At 49.8% G+C, this 19,993-nt stretch overlaps 2 protein-coding genes across 8 annotated transcripts in view; one reads left to right on the plus strand and one right to left on the minus strand.

Moving 5' to 3' along the window:
• Positions 1 to 1,860: 1,860 nt before the first annotated feature.
• haspin (histone H3 associated protein kinase) lies at positions 1,861 to 10,391 on the minus strand. The gene is made up of 15 exons (XM_040186754.2): positions 9,901 to 10,391; positions 9,280 to 9,402; positions 8,913 to 9,053; positions 5,388 to 7,068; positions 4,996 to 5,140; positions 4,751 to 4,887; positions 4,423 to 4,611; positions 4,182 to 4,267; positions 4,006 to 4,068; positions 3,835 to 3,926; positions 3,345 to 3,424; positions 3,014 to 3,102; positions 2,575 to 2,717; positions 2,380 to 2,482; positions 1,861 to 2,251 (listed from the first exon to the last, which is right to left on the minus strand). Exons 1-15 carry the CDS (start codon positions 10,044 to 10,046, stop codon positions 2,050 to 2,052), a joined length of 3,420 nt encoding a protein of 1,139 aa, XP_040042688.2. The 5' UTR covers positions 10,047 to 10,391; the 3' UTR covers positions 1,861 to 2,049.
• A 1,812-nt stretch (positions 10,392 to 12,203) lies between these two features.
• The window catches only part of apbb2b (amyloid beta (A4) precursor protein-binding, family B, member 2b), a 30,243-nt gene continuing 22,453 nt past the window's right edge, over positions 12,204 to 19,993 (plus strand). For all 7 annotated transcript variants that reach the window (XM_078080099.1, XM_078080102.1, XM_078080100.1 and 4 more), the window contains exon 1: positions 12,204 to 12,436. The gene's annotated coding sequence lies outside the window, so the exon portion shown is untranslated. The remainder of the gene's footprint in view (positions 12,437 to 19,993) is intronic.

Consider the following 19,993-nt stretch of genomic DNA (forward strand, 5'->3'; position numbering starts at 1 on the left):
GATGTTAAGTAGATTGTAGATGTTAAAGTGAAGCTGGCTGGCGGGACGTGTTTTATCATTTTACGTCATATAGTAAAACTGTTACAAAAAACTAACTAAATATCACAATGGGTATTTTAGTTTTTCAAAAATTCAATAATTATATGCAGTTTATATCTTAATTGGTCAACATACAGTATGTTCACCAATACAGACTAGCAATATGCCACTACCTCCTCACGCATTAATATTTAATAACCATAAATCAGTATGCAGTACGCCGCAGCGTGAATACGAATAGTTCTGTTGTCAAATCGCTGACATAAGAGGAAATTTATTAACCCCAAGCAGCTAACGTGGTTATTTTTCAAACGAGCAACACAATCAGCAGGCAGATGAGGTTTACTTTATGATTGTATTAAGATATAGATACGATCTCCCTGTACTCTAAACACCGCTGATGATCTGCATTACTTTCATTCAGGAACTTCGTCATATATATATTCATATAAATATATATATATATAAAATACCCCATGGACATGTGATATTTTACCAGTGAAATAAGGTTTATTTGATAAACAGAAAATATGCCACGGGCATCATAACAGAGTTAGACAGGTGCATAAATTTGGGCCTCCCAACAGAAAAATCACATTAATATTTACTAGAGTCTCCTTTTGCAAAAACAACAGCCTGCAGCGGCTTCCTGTGGCCTCTGACGAGTGTCTGGATTCTGGATGAAGGTATTCTGGACCGTTCTTCCGTTCAGCGTGTTAAATGGCTGCCTTAAAGTCAAGTGTGGGAACCGGGACGGCCGTTCCAGAACATCGTATACTTGTTCCTCTGCATAAACTGTTACAGATTCCTGAACGTTATTGTTGTTGTTGAATCCACGCGACCCTCAACTTTAATTGGATTCCCAGTTCCTGCACTAACCACACAGCCCCCCCATCAAATGTCCCTGTGGGCCGCAGGTGTTTTTCTAGGAATGCTTCTTTCTTTTGCCTCCATGCGTAGGAGGCAAAAAAAAAAAAAAACTCCACATGCAGTGCGGCGAACCTCAGGCCAGCCGGTCTGTGGCGTGCGTGCAGAAAAGGCTTCTCCCGCGCAGCCGTGCACGGCAACGCCATCTGCAGCCAGATGACCTCGCAGGTCTTTGGAGGGGGTCTGAGGGTCGTCCCAGACCACTCTCACCATTCTTTTACCGCTCTGTTATTCTTCTTGCTGCCACCTGTGCCTTCACAAGAACTGCGCCTGCAGCCTTCCATCTCTTAGCGCTGCTCATAGCCGAGGACACACTGGTGACCGCCGTTTGCTCTCAGATCATTTGATAGCCGTTATGATGCTTCCATGCCGCCACTGTTCAGAGGATCAAAGCCCGCCCTTAATACCTTTTCTGATGATCAGATGCACCTTTCTATGGAATTCAAGGCTTCACAATCTAATCAGACTAATTCTGTGTTGCAGTTAATCAGCATTGAGTAGTTGCAGGTATTCAAATGATCAGGGTTCAAACATTTGCACAACCTACTTTTCACATTTGATTTCACACAACTAAATACTGCTGCACTACAAATCGGTCTGGAAAACCCTCCAGCAGTGTTGACTAGAAAATTAATATTTTCTGTGCACTTTAGTCTATTAAATAGCTTAAAATGTTGATAACTGTTAGTTTAACAAGTCTATAGAGAGAAAGTGAGTTTCTAACAAATACCTTTGGTGATAAAATATAATGGGAACATCTGGATCACAATACCACTTTTAGATTGAAAAAAAAATGTATCAAGGAGGAATGTTTGTTTTCTTTATACAGTATTTCTGAAAGCAGCAGCTAATGCATCAGGCATCAAAGAAACTTCAAATAAAAAGTGTAAGACATTTATACGTCGTATTAAATGGTTATTTTAATAAACGTGACAAAGGGCAGTTGACACATAAAAGGAGATGAATAAACCCCGTCTTCATATGTCAGACGACAAGCAGACTGCACACTAAAGATGAAGCGCACACCTCCTTGTGTCTCCGCATCTTAAAAACAGTAGGTGTGAGAATCCTCACACTGAAATGCTACTGAAACATGGGGCAGGTCCGCAGCGCGTCGGTGGCAGAGCGGTACTGGAGGACGTCGTCATGGAAACGGGTGAGCTCCTCTCGCAAGCCCTTGTAGCCCCTCCCTCCCAAGCCCCGGTACTTCATGGAGAGCAGCTTGGAGCACAGGTAGCGCAGCCACAGCACGTTGGTGTGGGGGTGGTAGTCACTCCAGTTATTTCTGAGAGGAGGCATCGTGATCAGCAATCAGTGACGCAAACAACTAGGTTGGCTCAACACACAAATGATATAAACACACAAACAAATATACATGCATGTGTATTTGTGTAGAATTACAGACACACTGACCCATTCTCCTGTCTCATCTGTCTGTAGATGTCAAACTGGTAGTCCCCCTGGCCCATGAAGAGCTCCTCGTCATTGGAGATGTCACAGGACACCGTCAGGTCATCTGTAGGGGACATGTTATATTATCAGCATCATTTCTACCCTTCGGGGTACGGAACAAAGAGGCCGACGAGGAGAAGAGGAAAACCTCCTGACCGATTTCCAGCCTGGAGAGAGAGTAGTCGATGATGCGGACCAGCACCCCCTTGGTCTCCAGAGAGTGGGCCGCTCCCTTCAGGAAGAAGCTCCCCGTCTTCTGCTTGGTGGGTTTGACCAGCACGTTGCCCCAGTGGAGGTCCCTGCAGCATCAAGGAGTCCCACAGCAGCAGCACAGTATTGCACAGCGTTTCCCAGTGTTTTTTTTTTTTATTCAGCAAACATTTTAACAAACCGTTGTATTGTTCTGCTCACTCAATCAAAAAAACAATTTGACTTCTTTTATGAACAGTAGATTTTAGACATTTGATTGTATGTTTGTTTTCACTTTATATACATTGAATCTCTCCCTGCTTAGTGTGCCTGATGGCCACAGACGACCCTGTGTGTGTGTGTCTGTGTGTGTGTGTGTGTGTGTGTGTGCGCGCTGACACTCTACCTGTGCTCAAAGTGGAGCTCCTCCTCAGCAACGGCCAAGGCAGCAGTGACCTGATGAAGGATGCTCTTGGCCACCAGCAAAGACGTCAGCTTCAAGACACAACGAAGACTCAAGTAAATAAACATAAACACAGCGTTTCGAATGTGTTTACTGTTTGCAGAAGTTCAGCTGCTCAGCCGGTTTAATCTTTTAGTGGCTCCTTCGGCATACATATTTAACTTTATGTTGTCATGTGGCCTCTATATTAATGTCTGAGCCCATGTTTACAACTGGTGTACAAATGTGATGAGAGCAGAGTGCCGTGCAAGAGGGAAAGCGACGCAGAGCCTACCGTCCCATTGCTGTTCTCCAGGTTGACGCCTCCGAACTCAAACTCCAGGATTATGAATAACTGATGCTTTTCAAAAAAATCTAAGCAGAGAGAGAGAGAGACCTGAGGAAAGGATGCGAGACGCAGACTGATGCTGGAGGTTTGTCCCGTTTGGACTATTAACAATTTGGCCGTCTCACGGGGGAGAGAGGATTTTTTTTCCCCGTCACACTGATACACATCACAAAGGACCAAATAACTTTGATGAACTGAAAACGCAAAGTAGCCCCGGCCTAAAGCATAATCCACTCTGAACATATTTACTAAATGAACATCGTCTACTGAAGAAGACGTGCAACTAGAGATCGATGCTGACAACGTTTGCTGAGGTGATAAATCATCCAGATAGACAGTAGAGATAAATATACAAGATCGGTCGCCGTCTGGTAATAAAGAAACGGCCCTTTGGTTCTATGGAGACTAAACGGGACCCAGATCTCCCCCCACTGACCTGGCCGGTCGTTCTCTGAGCCTTTCTGCTGGTCGAAGGCGTCCCAAGCACTCAGGAAGTGTGGAGGGTAGCAGCCCTGAACGCAGTGGAGGCTGCGAGGGAAAAGAGGCGATTCACGTTAACAAACCAACGAAGAAAAGAACATCCGGAGAGACACAGAGAGAGACTTACTCGTTGAGTCCGATGAATCCGTGAGTCTTGTTCTGCTGCTTCTCTTTCAGACTGCTCAGCTCCCTGAAGAGAAACCACACAACGCGTTTCACCAGAGCTGCCGTTTCCCATCGTTAGCCGTCACTTCAGGCGCCCCCCCCCCCCCCCCGTGAGGGGAAATGACTCCACCTACTTACTTTGAGATAATTATCTCGTGGAGAATCTCTCCAAAAGTCTTCTGGTCCTCCCCGTTCACCTTCTCGCTGCCCTCTAGTGGAATGATCTGTCGTCACAAATGTCTTCAATTCAATTTCATTTATTTTGTATAGCCCAAATTTGACAAATTGGCCTCAGTAGGGTTTATGATCTGTACCAATTGCAACAAATCGCAACCTACAAAACGCAAAATACTGCACGCAAGCACACAGTCGCACATACTTTGAGCGCCACCATGTCTCCTGAAGCGTTGGTGGTAGAGAAGACCTCCCCAAACGTCCCCTCCCCTATCTTCACACACTGCTGCATGCGGTGAGGGGCTATGCACTGCTCCCACGGCAGTGGGCGGGGCTGCCCGCACTCTGCACACACCTTCTCTGCATCCGACAGGTCGGCGTCCTCACACGCAGCCTAGAGGCCAAAAGAGACAAAAGAGAGGGGGGAGGAGTTCACGTCCGGTGAGCAAAACATTCAAAAGAGAGAATGGACGTTGTGACTCTTATGGCTGTCTGTGTGTGTGTGTGTGTGTGTGTGTGTGTGTGGTCCGTACTGGGGAATTGCTGCCCAGCAGCGCTGGCTGCAGGCGCTTGCGGAACGGCGTTCGAAAGGGTGTAGCGAAGAGGTCGCCGCTGATGTCGGCCAGCTCGCCCATCGCAGCCGGCCGTGAGCTGCTCGGAGTGAGCAGCACTGCGGAGCAACAACAACAACAACAACACCGATGTTATTTGAAGTTCATTGAATCGCCGCCTCCAGGTCAGGTACAAAAAGCGGCGCGAGCGTGCACGTGCGTGTTACCCTTGTTCCTGCGGTGGACCGACAGGGCGGCCTTCAGGCGACTCCAGGTGTGCGTGTGGGGCGTCAGGTCGGCCAGCAGGGACGACAGGTTGAGGCGGCTGGCCTTCAGGGGGGTGGAGAACCCCACGGCGCCCCCCAGCAGCTCCTACACACGGGGCGTTTGGCAGTGTTAGCCAACAACATGGCAGCATTGTTATTGTGTACGAGGGAAGACACGAGTCTCGGACACAAATACCTTAAACTTCAGTCAAACAAACGGCTCACAGCTGTAAACTGGACATGAAGTGTAACTGATGTTTAACAGAAAAGAACAATTCCTCATTTCCTCTCTTGTGTCGTTTAATCAAAGCGTCCCGTGGACGTGTGTGTGTGTGTGTGTGTGTGTTGCTCACCGGGGGCGGTCCGTGGGTGGAGACCAGGTGGTTGAGGCTGCAGTCTGCCGCCCTGCTGCCGGTGGCGTTTATGCTGGCGTTGTTCTTCCAGCGGCTGACGCTCAGGCCGCTCACACACGCCTTCCGGGTCGTCCCGGGACGGTCCGCCGACGTGGTCGTTCTCGTCTTCTTTTCTTTAGCAGGCGGGCGGGTCTTTTTTTCCCCTCTCTTGGGAATGTCTCTGGACCCCCGCGCTGCTCCTCCGCCTCTGATCTCGTCCCCGGAGCTCGTTGGGGGTCTCTTCTCCGCGCCGACGGGCGTCTCTGCGCAGCGGCTCTCGGGCCGTTCGAGCGGCTCAATATCGTCCAGCCGCGACAGACTTAATCTCGTCACCTCAACAAGGACTTTGGCGGTCAGACATTTCTCCTTCAGCGCCATGGCGAGCGCCGCCGCCTCGCCCTCCGTCCTCGGGGGGCTGGACGGCGTCGGCGTCGGCCCCGGGCTTCTGGTCCTCCTCCTCTCGGGGACTTCTCCCAAAAGCATGACGTCGTCTGGGTTTTTGGACCCGTTTGCGCGGGACAAACGCGTGTTTCGTAGCTGCGCTTTGCGTTGCTCAGAGAGGCGCTCGCCCTTCACCGGTCCAGCAGCGGGTGCCGGCGCGGCGCCCACCGCAAACTCCCCACCGCAGTCGCTGCGGTGGGTGGATCCAACATAAAGAAGCGACGCCGACTGCTCCGGGTCCTCCTGTGTGCTCGGCTGTGCGGCTGCAGGCGAGGCGCTGGCGCTCTGACCGTCTTTAGATGACTCTGATGTCAGATAACTCGGATAACTACTGAGGCGGCTCACGGACGGCTGCCCGATGCTGCCGGCCGAGCCGGCGAGCCCCAGGCAGGAGGAGTAGGCGGTCCGGCCGCGGAGCAGCGAAGCCGCGCGGCCGTCCAACCGCTGCAGCTGCACCGTGCAGCGCTCGGTCAGACACTGCTCCTTAACGGCCTCTATGAACCACTCCAAGCCCCCCGCCGCCGACACGAAGCAGCTGCCGCCATCGCTGCCGTCCGCCGAGGGATCCAGGCTCACGGACCCCGCGCCATTCCCGGCTGTTGAGTCTCCCTCGCTGCAGCGGCCGCTGCCTTTCGGGCTGCCGAACAGATCAGCGGAGGATCCCTCGCTGCCACGCAGGTCCGGCTGGCGCTCGCCGAGGCTCGGCGGCATCTTCTCCTCGGAGCGAGGGGTGACGGGCAGCGCGGAAAGCCGCCCGGGAAAATCGGCGTCCTCGTGGAACGTGCTCGAGACGCCGATGCAGCTCGCGGGCATGGGCAGCGGGCTCAGGGACTGGTCGTTGTAGGACGGGGGTTTAAGGCGTGGCCGTCTGCTGAAGGAGCCTGCCGAGGGGGTGGAGCAAAAGGTGGGTTTCCTGGGGCGGGGTCCGAGGCTTCGGTCGGCCAACTCATTCAGGGAAATCTCCGCTAAGGGGTCGGTGCCAGAGCCGGCTGCACTCTCCGAGCTCAATGCCAAGCGGGACGGGGGGGCCATCCTCCGGGTGGGCCGGAGGGTTCTCCTGGGGCCGGCGGTTGTAAACTCATCTGAAGAGTTCAGCGTGGTGAACAATGATTTCGGGGGTTGGGGCTTGGCAGTGGTGGCCCGTCTGCGGCGGGTTACGAAGCGGCCCGTGGAAGGAAGGTGCCCACTAGAGGGGGAAAAACTGAAAAAGGATGAAGAACAACGGTTACAGCAGGCGTTACCTTGCAGAGGAGATAATCCTCCTGACCCTGCAGGTTTCTAGCAGGAACTAGGGGTGTAACGATTCATTCACTGAATCGATTAATCGATTTATATTCCTGCGATCCAACTGAATCGATCTGTGCGCCGCAAATTGGCATTCCGGACGACATATATCGATTACAAATCGATTGAAATGGTACATAATCGATTTGTATCGATACTTGGAAACTGCACATTGGATTTAAGTACAAAAACGGTGTGGATGTGTGTTTGTTTGTTAGTTTTTTAGCACTTGACACGTTAAACGTTACTGGATTCAGTCTGCCTGTCTGTGACGTCATCAGTACACAGCGGCAGCCGCGCGAAACTCGGAACGACAACAAAACACAGCGTGAAGGAGACGACTGCGAGCGAGACATTTACAAACCAACTTATCGATCCAGCGTGTGGAAAAATTTTGGCTTTTGCAAACACGGAGGTGTTCTAAATAAGTCAGTCGCTGTTTGTAGAATATGTAGAAGCCAAATAAAAAACCACGGAAACACGACGAATCTATCCGGCCGTCTACTAAGGCGCCGTGGGATTAAACAACGGCGACAGTCAGGACCTCTAGCAGCGTCACCGCTGCAGCAGCAGCAGGTAACTCAGCTCTGCAGACACCTCAGGCCTCGCCAGCACCAAACTCAACACCACAGTAACAAGTTTATCTGTAAAGACATGCGACCCGACAATGTGGTTAAACATCCGGGGTTCTGTGAATTGATCCAAACATTGTGTAATTATTGTGTAATGTTTACATTAAAAATGGTTGCACAATAAAAGGTTAATACATTTGCCATTAATTGTTGTTTGCTTGTTTATAATATCCATAATTAATTTAAACCTGATTTCCTTACAAGAAACAACAGGGATCTCAGAAACATTGCCTGCACTGTCCAGTAAAGTTACTGAATTGATTTCAAGTTACTGAATCGAATCGTTCTAAATTAACCCAGATCGTCCATGAATCGAATCGGCAACCATGAGTCGCGATTCGAATCGAATTGTTGTTAAAATGAATCGTTACACCCCTAGCAGAGCAGTAACAGCATCTTGCCTGATGATGCAGCAAGACGAGCCAAGTTAAACTTTGGAAACAGATGCTATCTTGTTTTTTTGCAACTAGAAAACGACCATATTTGGACTGATGAGGAGTGACTACCCGTTGAGGCTTTGGCACCAGCAGAAACCTGTCAATCACAGGGAGCTTGTCCTAAAGCCCACCCGTTGATTCTGAATGGACCATAACTTACTAGAGGAACATAATGCACTGAAGACTACCGTCTACCGAGAGTCAGTCAGGGAGAATCAGTCACTTTCTCATAGAATTCCAAACAATTAAGACATATTTTTTGCAACTGGAAAGGTCGCCCCCTGCTGGTCAGTAGAGAAAACTCATGTTTATGTCACCTCTTTGTTTGCTTCACTTTTCAGAACCGGAGGTTTCCGCCTAAATGAGGTATTTTTTATATATACAGCCAAAGCTGGTCTGAAGAGTGGCAGATACTCCTCAGTTGATTCAATTTCTCTTCATCTAAACTGAAGACGGATCTGATTTTCAAGAGATTGACAATTGAAGTTGATTTTAAAAAAGCAGCCCTATATCCCAGATCTAAAGCGGCTGCATCCACAATAAATTCTGGGGATTTTATAGAATGGAGAAGAAGACAGTTGGATCTGTTATTACCAGTTATGTTGATTTTATGTTGAGCTCACGGAACCAAAAATAAATACAATAGAAGGGCAAAATGCTGTACATGTGCTCGTGCCTGTCCGAGCACTCACCTGGCTGTCCTGCTCCGAGGGCGGGGAGGAGAGGACCTGCCGATGTCCCCCTCGTCACTGTCGTCGTCTCGCAGACATGAAAGGGCTTTTAGCTTGGCGGGACGCGCCGCTCGCCCACTGGCCACGCTTGTTTTCTTCACCCTGACAACGAGAAAAGAAGGTTACAACCAACCGGTGAGCACGGGCAACCAGGTCTGGGGAACAAAACAGAACTCACTGGGTTTTTTGTATATTTATATTATATTATACATATTATCAACCCTCGTAGTGTGATGACATTGGATTCCTGAGTGATGAGCATGGTTCATTATCAAACGATGAGTGGATTAATGACAGACACAAGATGAGCAGCTGTCCGATCGCTCACCTGGTGGAGCGGCGAGGAGGGGGCGCGTTCTCCTCGTCGCAGCTCCTCTCGGACAGACGTCGCATGGCCTTCCTCGTGGCAGGCCGCGTCCTCTCAGGCCCGGCGGCTCTGGTGGTCCTCTCTCTGGGGGGCAACATGAGAGACAGGGGAGACTCGACTAGGGTTCAAAATGGATCATCATACAGTGCTGAGCTGCTAAATCACAGTTTTCCCTCATCATTACCTGCTGCTGACATACAGTATGTGCTGTGCAGACATATCTGTGGTAAACAAAACACCTGCGATGATATTCAACCTTCATTTTTAAAGTTCATACATACCGGAAAATCAAATATTTCAAAGTATAAAACTAAATGATATGAAACATGTCTATATCATCCCTATCAACATAAAGGTAAGTATTGCAGTTTACACGATCATTATCAAATGAACAGCTTCACTGTATATAAAGACCCTATTCTAACATACACGTTAATTTAAACTAACGTTACCGCTGGTGTGTTACTATGGTGACTTGGCCATTAAAGGCGGTGTCATTCTGGTACCGGTCGGGTCGCCTCGAGTCCAAAGGCCGTCGCTATTTAAGGGGAACCGACAGCGCGTCTGCGGGGCTCGTCGTACCTTTGGGCCTCGAGCACCGAGCTGTCACCGTCCGTTGAGCGCGAGCTGTCGAAGGCGGCCTTGCGGTTCTCCGGCAGGATCCAGGCGGACTCCTGTCGAGCCTTCTTACCGTAGGTCTTCAGAAACAACGGCTGTAAGCGCTTCATGGCTTAAACCGCACATGAAGCTGCGCTAACAGTCCAGATGGATTTGAATGCGCCTTCAAGGGGCGTTTAGCTAACGTGACCAAGCTAACTAGCCGAATGCGCTAAACAACACGGATCGGACCAACGCGAGTGTTAGCTGTCTGACCTGTTCCCATGATTAATTCCGTTATTTTATTGCCTTTTTAGTATTTTCTTCATTGTTATTACGCAGGAATCAAAATCCGCTGCACCCGCTTATCGTTCAAACTGCTGGGCAACAATGATTGGTCCACAGCGGGTCCGCGCATGCGCACAGCGCCCCCTGGCGGAGTGGAGGAGGAAACGGCATATTTCATCAGTGTCGATGAACTTCACAGGCTTCAGTTATCAAGCTCCTCTTTTGTGGAGCCAGCTTCCATTTTTTGTCCGGGGGCAGATTAGGTCAGCTCTTTTAAAATAAAGCTTAAAACGTTCCTCTTTGATACCACTGGCTCAGGTTAGCCCGGACCGGCCCTTAAGCTGCTATAGGGTTAGACTGACTTCTTAGGACACACCGAGCTCCTCTCTCACTCTCACCTTCTACAATAACCCACGTTTCATTAATGCACATCACTAATTCAGCTTCGTTCCCAGAGTTTTTGGTGCTTTCTCGTCTCACAGGTTTCCATGGATCATGTTTCCATCTGGACCCTGTTCCTGCCTCCTACCGTGGCCCTGCTGACATCTGCTGCTGCTATCATCATCATCATCATTATGACTTTTAAATATTAATCATATTACTATTACTGTCGTCATAAACCGACATTACCCTCTCCTAAAGTCTTTGTGCTTTCCCTCCCCACAGGCTGTATATGGTTGGTTGTCCCTGCAGTGGTCCTGCCGTACACCTGGCTTACTACTCGCAATTATTTGAATCATTTCTGTTCTAGGAATTTAATGTATTGTACATCTTTTACATTGTTCATTCTGTACACATGGCATCCATTGTAGTCTGTCCATCCCGGGAGTGGGACCCCTCCTCTGACGTTGTCCCTAAGGTTTCTTTTCCCATGGAAGGGTTTTTCTTTTTGGGGGGAATGTGCCGATGTGTGGTTTTTGGGACAGAGGATGTCACATGTGTACAAACTGTAAAGCCCCCTGACGGAAATTTGCATTTTATTTTCAAAATAAAATGAATTGAAGTTGCCCGTGTTGGCCAATAATCTTGTCCAGCCAATATTTAATTTGGTAAGCGGTCTACACAAGGGACTGAAATTGACACTAAGTGGAACCCATTTATGTACCCAGTAATGTAAACGTAATCCTCGGGTACACAGTTTGACCACAACCGACACTGCAGTACTTCAATCTAACCACCAGGGGTCAACATGTCATTCTGTACTGCCTCTGCTGTATGAGCGGTCATTCGTATCAGAAATAAAACAGGTCTACCAGTCTACACCAGTTTCATGAATATAGCCCATCTACTGTCTCCGGTTATTTGGAAAGTGGAGTACGATCTGTTTAACACCTCTCCTACCGTCCAGGCAATACTTATTTGCCTTTCATTTCTTTCTATGGAATCATCTAGCACAGTAAAAATAGCCCAAAAGTAGGCCGCTCAAATTCCCTCTCATGAGCACTTAAAGAATGGGCAGCAATAAAATATCGAACATAAATCTGTGCTGCTCTGTCGTCCATGAATACATGACAACACACAAAGACGTGGGCTTGCTTCTTACGTAAATGTCAGGATTAAAACTGGGTCATAACAGTTGTTACAAACTGATTAGTGTTCATTTGAGGCTGATACGTCAGTTATCAGTGTTTTCATCGTCTGATTGATACTAAGATCATTTGAACAATATTTTACTGATTATAAAACAACATCATTATGTTTATATGATGTGTCGTATCGTTGCAATGCTGCTGCGGCGTTTTTATTTATATACTGTACTGTCACATTCACTACAGTACTATAGATCGAATTGTAATGTATGTATTTAAAGATATTTGCTTTTAAAAATGTACCCCAAAGCATATCAAATATAACGGCTCGCAAATGTTCTTTGTTTTATTTGATGTGTAAATCAAAATATTATTTTGAAGCAGCACTAGAGGATAAAGTACATCGGCATTATGGAGTTAAAAACAAAACAGGAGCGTTTGCTTCCGGATCAGCGTCCCCCGGTTCCCCCTGTCGGAGAACAGCGGAATCTGGGAGGGAGGAGAAAGGAACAAGTCGAGGGAAAACGGAGGGGAGGAGAGAGAGAGACCGAGAGAGAGGGAGAGAGAGAGGGGAGAAAAAAGACGAGGCGAGTCCGCACTGTGGAGAGGGTGAGGTGAGCGATGTCCTACGCCGAGTATTTCATCTCTAACACGGGCAGTCGCCGTCGTCGCAGTCGCCCCCCGCCTTGAACCGGAGTGGGAAGGTGAGTTCAACTTCCCATGTTCTCGTGACGCTGCGCACCGCGCCGCATCCCACGGGCCCCCGCGGGGCGCCAGGTCGCGGAGCCCCAAACACAGCGCTCCTCCTCCGGGTTGACGGACGGAACACGCTCGGTGTCGGTCGGCGCGCAGCGTCGTGGAGCGCGTCGGTCGGTCCGTGGGAGCAGCCGCGGCTACTGCGCGGCTAGCTGGCGTAAAGCGCACGGCTCCGTTAGTATGGAAACGGGGGGGCTGTTTGTAACGGTAGTAGGAGGTAAAGAAACTACTAACGTTACTTCATCAGAAGTTCTCCGAGCAGACGAGGTAGAAAACGTTCAATGACCAGAAACACGTTGTTACACAGTACCTGTCACGTCCTAATTTAAAAAGAAAACAGTCACGTGTTCCTCAGATCAAAACAGGGAGATATTTTAAATGTTACGTTACATAAGAAACGAATAGCACTAACTCAAATGCGAGAAGTTGGCGTGAAAAAGAAATTGGATAATAAAAAAAACGTTTCACATTCATTTTCTATGACTCGACTTTACGGGAGTCGACTAACCGACAGGGCGGTCGGTCCCGAGGCTCCGGGGGGGCGTGTCCTGCGTGTCCTGCGTGTCCTGCGCCGTGCGGGTCTCTTGTGCTCAGCAACCATCTGAATAATAGAGGTTCATTGTGACACAAACCAGCGTGAAGGAGTGTATTCACATGACTCATGTGCAATGGTCTGGGAGCTACAGCCCCCCCCGGAGAGTGGAGGTGGGCGTGGCCTGGGCTCCCCGCCCTTCCCCTCCAGGTGACACCTTGTTTTGCGTGCGTTCATTACCAAAGCCGGGAGCCGTGTTTAGGCTCTGGGGCGCTGTGCTGCAGGCAGGCCGGTGCTCCCCCGGGTTCGCTCTGCTCGGCTCATCGTATGAACGTGGCCTGCTGAGTGTGAACGTGTCCCTGAACGCACCCCCAGTGGAGTGGAAATGGTGCACTGTCATCTTCCCCCCCCACCTTCCCCCTCCATCACCTCGCTGGCCTGCTCTTCATCCGGGCACGGCCTGGATGTGCGTGTGCATGCAAAAACATGACGTCACTGCTAATTGCTCATGGTTCCTGTGCTGTTCAGTTAAGGTTTATATTGTATATAAACTCCCCCTTTCTGCTCTTTTATTATTATATTTTTTACATGAATACGCTCTTTATTTCCTCTTTTCCCTCTCAAGCGTTTTCCACACCAGAGTTTCTGGTTGCTGAGCACGGAAAATGTGACTCGCACATTTATGGGCCCAGTTTTGGTTCCAAGTGCTCGCAATTCTTGTCTGTGTGTGTGTGTGTGTGTGTGTGTGTGTGTGTGCATTGGTTTAGTTTTGGTGTTCTGAAAAGTGGCCGCGTTTCAAGTCGCGCCCCCCCCCCCTTCTTCTACTGAAGTAGCCTCTATCACAGAAGAGGGACACGCACGTGCACGGTGCGTGTGCACGTGGACAGAACTAGGAGGGCAGTGATGTAAGCTATCACCTTGTGAGCTCCTCAGTCACCCGGATACAGCCGGCGATTACCTCGCTAGCCCCACAATTGTCTGCAGGTTGGATGTAGTTCCATTGGCAGGGCTATAAATGTGTGTGTGTGTGTGTGTGTGTGTGTGTGTGGTGTGTGTGTTTGGGGGGGGGGTCTTTCTTCCCTTGCAGCAACAGCTAGATCAACTCAGTGTGTGGTCGAGGTCACGCACAACAGCTGATGAGAGGGGGGTGGGGGGGCGCACATGTGTGAGTGATCAGATAAAGAATGTGGAGATCCGTTATCAGCACTTTTCAACAATACGGTTCGCCCTTGACCTCCCTGGTGTGTGTGTGTGTGTGTGTGTCTGGGCAGGTGACTGGTGCATTATGACAGCACGGGGCGCACGGCCCAGATAACCAGTATTTATGTTTTCTCTCTTCACTTCCAGCCCTCCATCGATGCCTCTCAATGGGTATAATGTGCCTGCTGTCAGACGGGCTGCAGTGTGTGTGTGTGTGTGTGTGTGTTGTTGTGGCAGGGAGCAGACAGCCGTGAGGTGTGTTTGAACAGAGAAGGAGCACTGAGCCCCCCCCGCCCCCCCCGCCCGCCCGGCCTGTTGTGGTGCGAAGCTGAGTGACAGGGGGGGGCCTCCCCCCCCCCCCCCGTTTCTGTCCCGCCCGTTCCGCTCGATGCGCATCGCCTCGCTGTTGGTTCCGCTTGACGGCGCGTCCTCTCTCGTTTGCGCGTGGGGCCCGTCCAATCGCTGATTGGCTGTCTCCTCGCTGTCCAGTCCGTGTGCGTGTTATTCAGATGAGCTGTCGAATCACGTGAGGCCTCCCGCTCCTCTTGCTTGTATTTCCTGCTGCACCTGAATGGTGTTTTCTCCACCTGGCTGCAGTTTGTCTCCATCGCGCCCAGTTCAGCCGCATCAGCCCTGATGTGATGGAAGATGCTGAAAAGGGCAAGTTGAAGGTCTCAGACAAAAACAGACTTGATAGTCTTGTCTCATCTCCCGTCCCGTATTTAATAATATAATATATATATATGATACATAAACCTATACAATGTGGAGGACGGAAACGGTGTGACTGTGATGCAACACGCAGCGCTGGAAATGCTGCGTCACGTCCATTGCGATATCGATGCCCCGTCGGAGAGCCGTGCTCGGCTGGTGTTCGGGAGGGGGGAGGGTGGGTGGGGGGCAGGGATAATGGCTTCCACTGGTTGGAGGGGAGGAAGAGAGGACGACAGCGAGGGACGGGGGTGATTTAGAGATCAGCGAGGGAGCGATCGCTGCAGTGGTGTCTGTGGTCCCTTTGGCAGCGGCGGCGGGACATTCCTTTTCTGATGAGTCATCCCTCCCTCTCTCTGATACGTTTTCCTGCCTCACATCTCCCCTGGTCCACCCCCCCCTCCCCCGCCTCCCCCCCCTCCAGTTTCTAAAAACTCCCAGCCAATCAGATTGGGACCGGGCCATGATATTAGTGCAATCTTTGTGGCCTTATCGCTAAATGTGCTCACCAGAGGCATTTCTCACGAAATGCGAGATAACAAGGCCAAGTTAAACCCACAGTTACAAACACACACACACACACACACACACACACACACACACACACACACACACACACACACACAATCTGAGCTGTAGCTGTGTCGTTTGTGTCTAGACGTCCTCTCGGATGTCCTGTCACATCTTGTCTATATATAGGACCCACAGTCTCGTCACTGCCCTCGCCTCAGATATTTTTTACATCACTAAGAAAGCACGATGAAAAAAACCCCTAAAAAAACAAAAACTTCTGAAGGAGACGAGAGAGTTTTCAAATAGCACGCCTTGATATTTTTATTCCAACCTCCCTAATTGACAAGGAATCAAAGGGCAAAAGGCGTTTTGAAACCACTGAAATGACAAATGGGTCCCAGAAGTTGCACTCCACTGTAGCCCATTAGCAGGAGTGTGATATTCTAAACTCCTGTTTGTTGATGTGCTGATGTTGGGAGCATGTGTGCATGTGCACATGCTTTTCAGGCTGCACACACGTGTGCCTGTTTATGATGGTTAAAGAGATGCACAGTGGGCGCCTCCACCATGACTGGGAATATGACTTTGAATCATCGGCCGACTCACCTTTTCTTATTAATTGGCAAAAAAAGAAATAATAAAACACATCCTTTGATTGCCAGTTTTGGGGAAATGCATCTATAAAGGAAATTTCCTTTTCACATTTTATGGCATTGTAACCGTTTCATACTTAACAGAAAGAAATCTATGCCGTTTCCATCTAGCTGAAGGACTTTTATTTTGCACTGACACGCAGAGGAAAATGTGACTGGAGCAAAAAAAGCACCACGAAACTGAATGTAGGTTCAATGTCATTTCAGCACTACGATGGAAAAAACGATTTTCACATACTGCAGCACACCTTTGCATTCGGAGCAGGAATCCGAATTAAAGCAGCTCGGTGCCCCTTATCGTCATCACTGTTTTAACGCAGAAGAAGGCGCTTGTGTGTTGGGGCTGCTGGTGTTGCCACCAGAGGCTCGACAGACTTTGCAGTGAATCGTTTTCTCATCTAATGTAACTTTTAATGTAATTTCCCAAAACCAAAAACCTCCCAAACCGACGCGGCTCCTCTGTTGGGCACAAGTTGTGTTGGTGCGTCTCTGGTTGTTCCTCCTGCATCGCTCTTTACTGTGTTTTCATGTAGCAACAGAGTTACTTCTTCTTGTGAGCTTTACCCAGCATGCAGTTCGGCGGGGTCATTTTTATAAATGTAAAATTATCGGTGTCACAAGCTGTTGTGTTGTGGTGTTTTACCCTGTTAAAGAGTGTTTGAACTAGAAACACCAACGCACGTGGCTCTGCTTGTCTCTCTCTGGCTTGTGACTTGACACCGTGTCCAAGAAAAAGAGCCGCCGTGTCATCGCGGCACAGGCCGGGCCCACGTGTGGGGGGGGGGCGCTGCGTTCAGCTCCATGTCGGTGGCGTGCTCTTTTCTTCCCTTTCCCTGGACCGCCCCTCACCCACAGGAAGAGAGGGGCTGGGAGCAGGGGTTAGGGGCGGGGCTGGGAACAGGGGTTAGGGGCGGGGCTGGGAACAGGGGTTAGAGGCGGGGCCGGGGGGGTAAACTCGCTCCCACGAGCTTCCCATATGCAGGAAATCCGTCCCTGCGCTTCTGTGAGGGTGTGTGTTTGTGTGTCTTAACATCCCCCCCCTCCCCCCCGCCCCGGTCTGTAACTATGCAAAGGCCGCTCACTCTCACCGTGTTGGTATTTCAGTGCGAGGCCGTCATCTGCTCGCGGTCAGTGCGCGGAACGTGTCCACGCATGCGACCTCACCTTCTAGCCTGAGCTTTGTGTGTGTGTGTGCGTTTGGCCTGCCTGTAACCTTTTGTTGACCAATTAGAGGATTTTGCACCCCCCCCCCCCCCCCCCCCTCTGAAAAAAGGGAGACATGCCTAAGATTCTTTGGGCGCACCCTGGACATTCCTCAGTGCTCTCCTTTTTCTTTTGTGGTGTTTCTGGGCCTCGCTCGCGGTGGAAGATGATCCCCTTTAGCTGCGCGTGTTCATCTCGGCACACGGACACGCTTCCTGTCTCTGGGTGGTGGACTTTAAACTGGTGGAATCACAGTGGATCTGTCCCTCCGAACGCCACACACCGCCGCTGCAAGGACAACGTGCACGCTCAGACCACTGTGTGTGCGTGTGCGTGTGTGTGTGTGTGTGTACAAGCCTGTTTGTTTAGGCTGCAGTCTCAGAGTTTTGTCACTGTGTCTCAGTAATTTCCTGCGATCGACAATAAAAGGATCACACACACACACACACACACACACACACACACACACACACACACACACACACACACACACACACACACACACACACACACACACACACACACACACACACACACACACACAGAGAGCCCTTCCGCTGTTATTCTGGAAACCAGATTCTGTCGATCATTGTTTTCCTCCCTTGTTTTCACACACAAACAAAGCTATATATATATATATATATATATATATATACACATCAGCAGACATCTGTTAGCTTTGTGTGAGGATGATTGATGTTTTTTATCTGCTATAGCAGCTGCAAAAATATTTAACTCTCCATATGAGCTCACTAAGAATAACCCTTTTATATAAACAAACTGCATATAAGTATATGCCTCTAAAATGAATGCATCTCTAATTTAAAGTGCTGCATCACCACTTTTCCCATGACGGTGCTTCTGATCCTAAAAGGAACTTTGAGTTTGGGAAGGGAAAGAATAGGCACATAAAACAACACAGCTGGGCAGGTCGGTCCATAAGATTTCCGTACAATGAAAAGGGCTTAAAGCATTTGCATTAATGCACAGAGTTAAAGCCCGTATAGCCGTATAGTGTGCTATCCATCTCTATTAAAGGATCGAGTTTGTACCTGGACTAAAGTCATGACAACCACAGCAGTGGTTGGAGTGTGAAGAGCTTTGCTTAGCATGTTGCTAACCTCTTTGCCAGCAGTTCGCAGCAACACAAGGATCCGTCCCACTCGGCCTCCAGCCGATCAAATCACAGCCAGGGGAGATCTGGGAAGGCTGCCTGCTACTTCACCAGTTCTCATGCTCGTCCCAGAAAGACACTCATCTTTTTAGGAGGCCCGGCGTCTTAACTGTGACAGTTTTGCGATTTCAGTCAGTCTTTTTTTATTTGGCAACAGATGGGGTTCCTCGCAGGCCGAGGGAGAGACGAGAGCGGGAGGAGAGGGAGGATGGGGGGTGTAAATCAGGGGTTGTGGAGCGAAATGGGTGGTTTTATGAGAGTTTACAGACCTCTTACTTTAAATGAGAAAACAGCAAAAGAACGAGGTGTTCGGTTGGAGGGGGGGGGTCGGGTGGTTCGAAGTAGAACGTATGAGAGGACGGCGGCACACAGAACGGGACAAAGTGAAGAGGGAGAAGTCAAGTGGGATTAGCAGAAGAACCGGCCTGGCGAGGAGCCTTGAGAGGGGAACGGGGCGGGTGGGGGGGGGGGGGGGGGGGGGGGGAATGTGGAACTGGTGGCCAGAGTTGGACTTTCACAAAAGCATCTGCGTCTTCCTCGCCTGGTCCAGAGTCTGGTGGTTCACCGCAGCTCTCGCGTAAAAGAGACGAGCGAGGGAGCGAGGGAGGTGGAGGCTTCGCAGCTGCTCCCTTCATTCAGACCCCCACCCCCAACACCCCCAACATTATAGCACACCACAACATCACACACTCGCTGGGTAGCCTGGGGGGGGTCAGGAGTCAAGGGTCAAACCCTCATGCTTTGACACAGTTGGGATCTTATTACCCTGCCTGTGGATTGAGCTGTTTACATGGTAGCCCATGTGTGAGTGAGGGGGGGGCCGGTAATCATGTCTAGACCCCCCTCCCCTCCTCTCCAGTTACAGTGCCTACTTGCTGCCGAAGGCTTGAATGTTTCACATCGATGTCTGCAGGAAAAAAGTGGTTATGCAATTTCAGAGCAGTCTTTAGTTTGTGGGACGGCGACGCATTTTTGTCCTCTGTCCAGCACACAGCCGGTCTGAGGTCAGAGTGGTAACTCTGCAGAGAAGGCCTTGATGTGGGCGCCAGTCACATTTGAATCAACCTTCGCTGTTACTCAGTGACTATCTGGAAAATGGTTGAGGCCCAAAACTGAGCAAAAAATGTATATAACAGTATTTCGTAAGATTCTGGTGCTTTCACGGTACATCACTGTATTTGTTTTTGAGTAAAGAAATGTATTCATCGACGCTGACCAGCCTTCAGTTCGCACATTAACGGCAAGAGAAACGCATGCTTAGATAAACTGAGGTTGGCCGATTGACCAAAATCCTTCTATTATCTTTGTATTGGACCTACAATGACCCAATGACTCCTGCACCAAGGGGAGGGTGGTACACTGCGACTACGCACCCTGCATCCAACCGGTGGGACCGAGTCGGCAGCAACGCGTCCTGGGAAGTGATTCATAAGGCGTTGGTGTAGACAGACACCTCTTCGTACAAATACGGTTCCCAGGTATTCAGACTTGTCGCAGCAGGATTTAAGGAACCGAGCTG

Source organism: Gasterosteus aculeatus, chromosome 9 (assembly GCF_964276395.1).
Source record: "Gasterosteus aculeatus chromosome 9, fGasAcu3.hap1.1, whole genome shotgun sequence".
Taxonomy (NCBI): Eukaryota; Metazoa; Chordata; class Actinopteri; order Perciformes; family Gasterosteidae; genus Gasterosteus; species Gasterosteus aculeatus.

Coding starts and splice junctions, on each gene's coding strand:
- haspin (XM_040186754.2), bottom strand. CDS start 10,046: ATGAAGCGCTTACAGCCGTTGTTTCTGAAGACCTACGGTAAGAAGGCT. Junction 5,141..5,387: donor CCACCCACGGACCGCCCCCG/GTGAGCAACACA, acceptor CCCCGTGTGTAG/GAGCTGCTGGGGGGCGCCGT. Junction 4,888..4,995: donor GGTCCACCGCAGGAACAAGG/GTAACACGCACG, acceptor GTTGCTCCGCAG/TGCTGCTCACTCCGAGCAGC.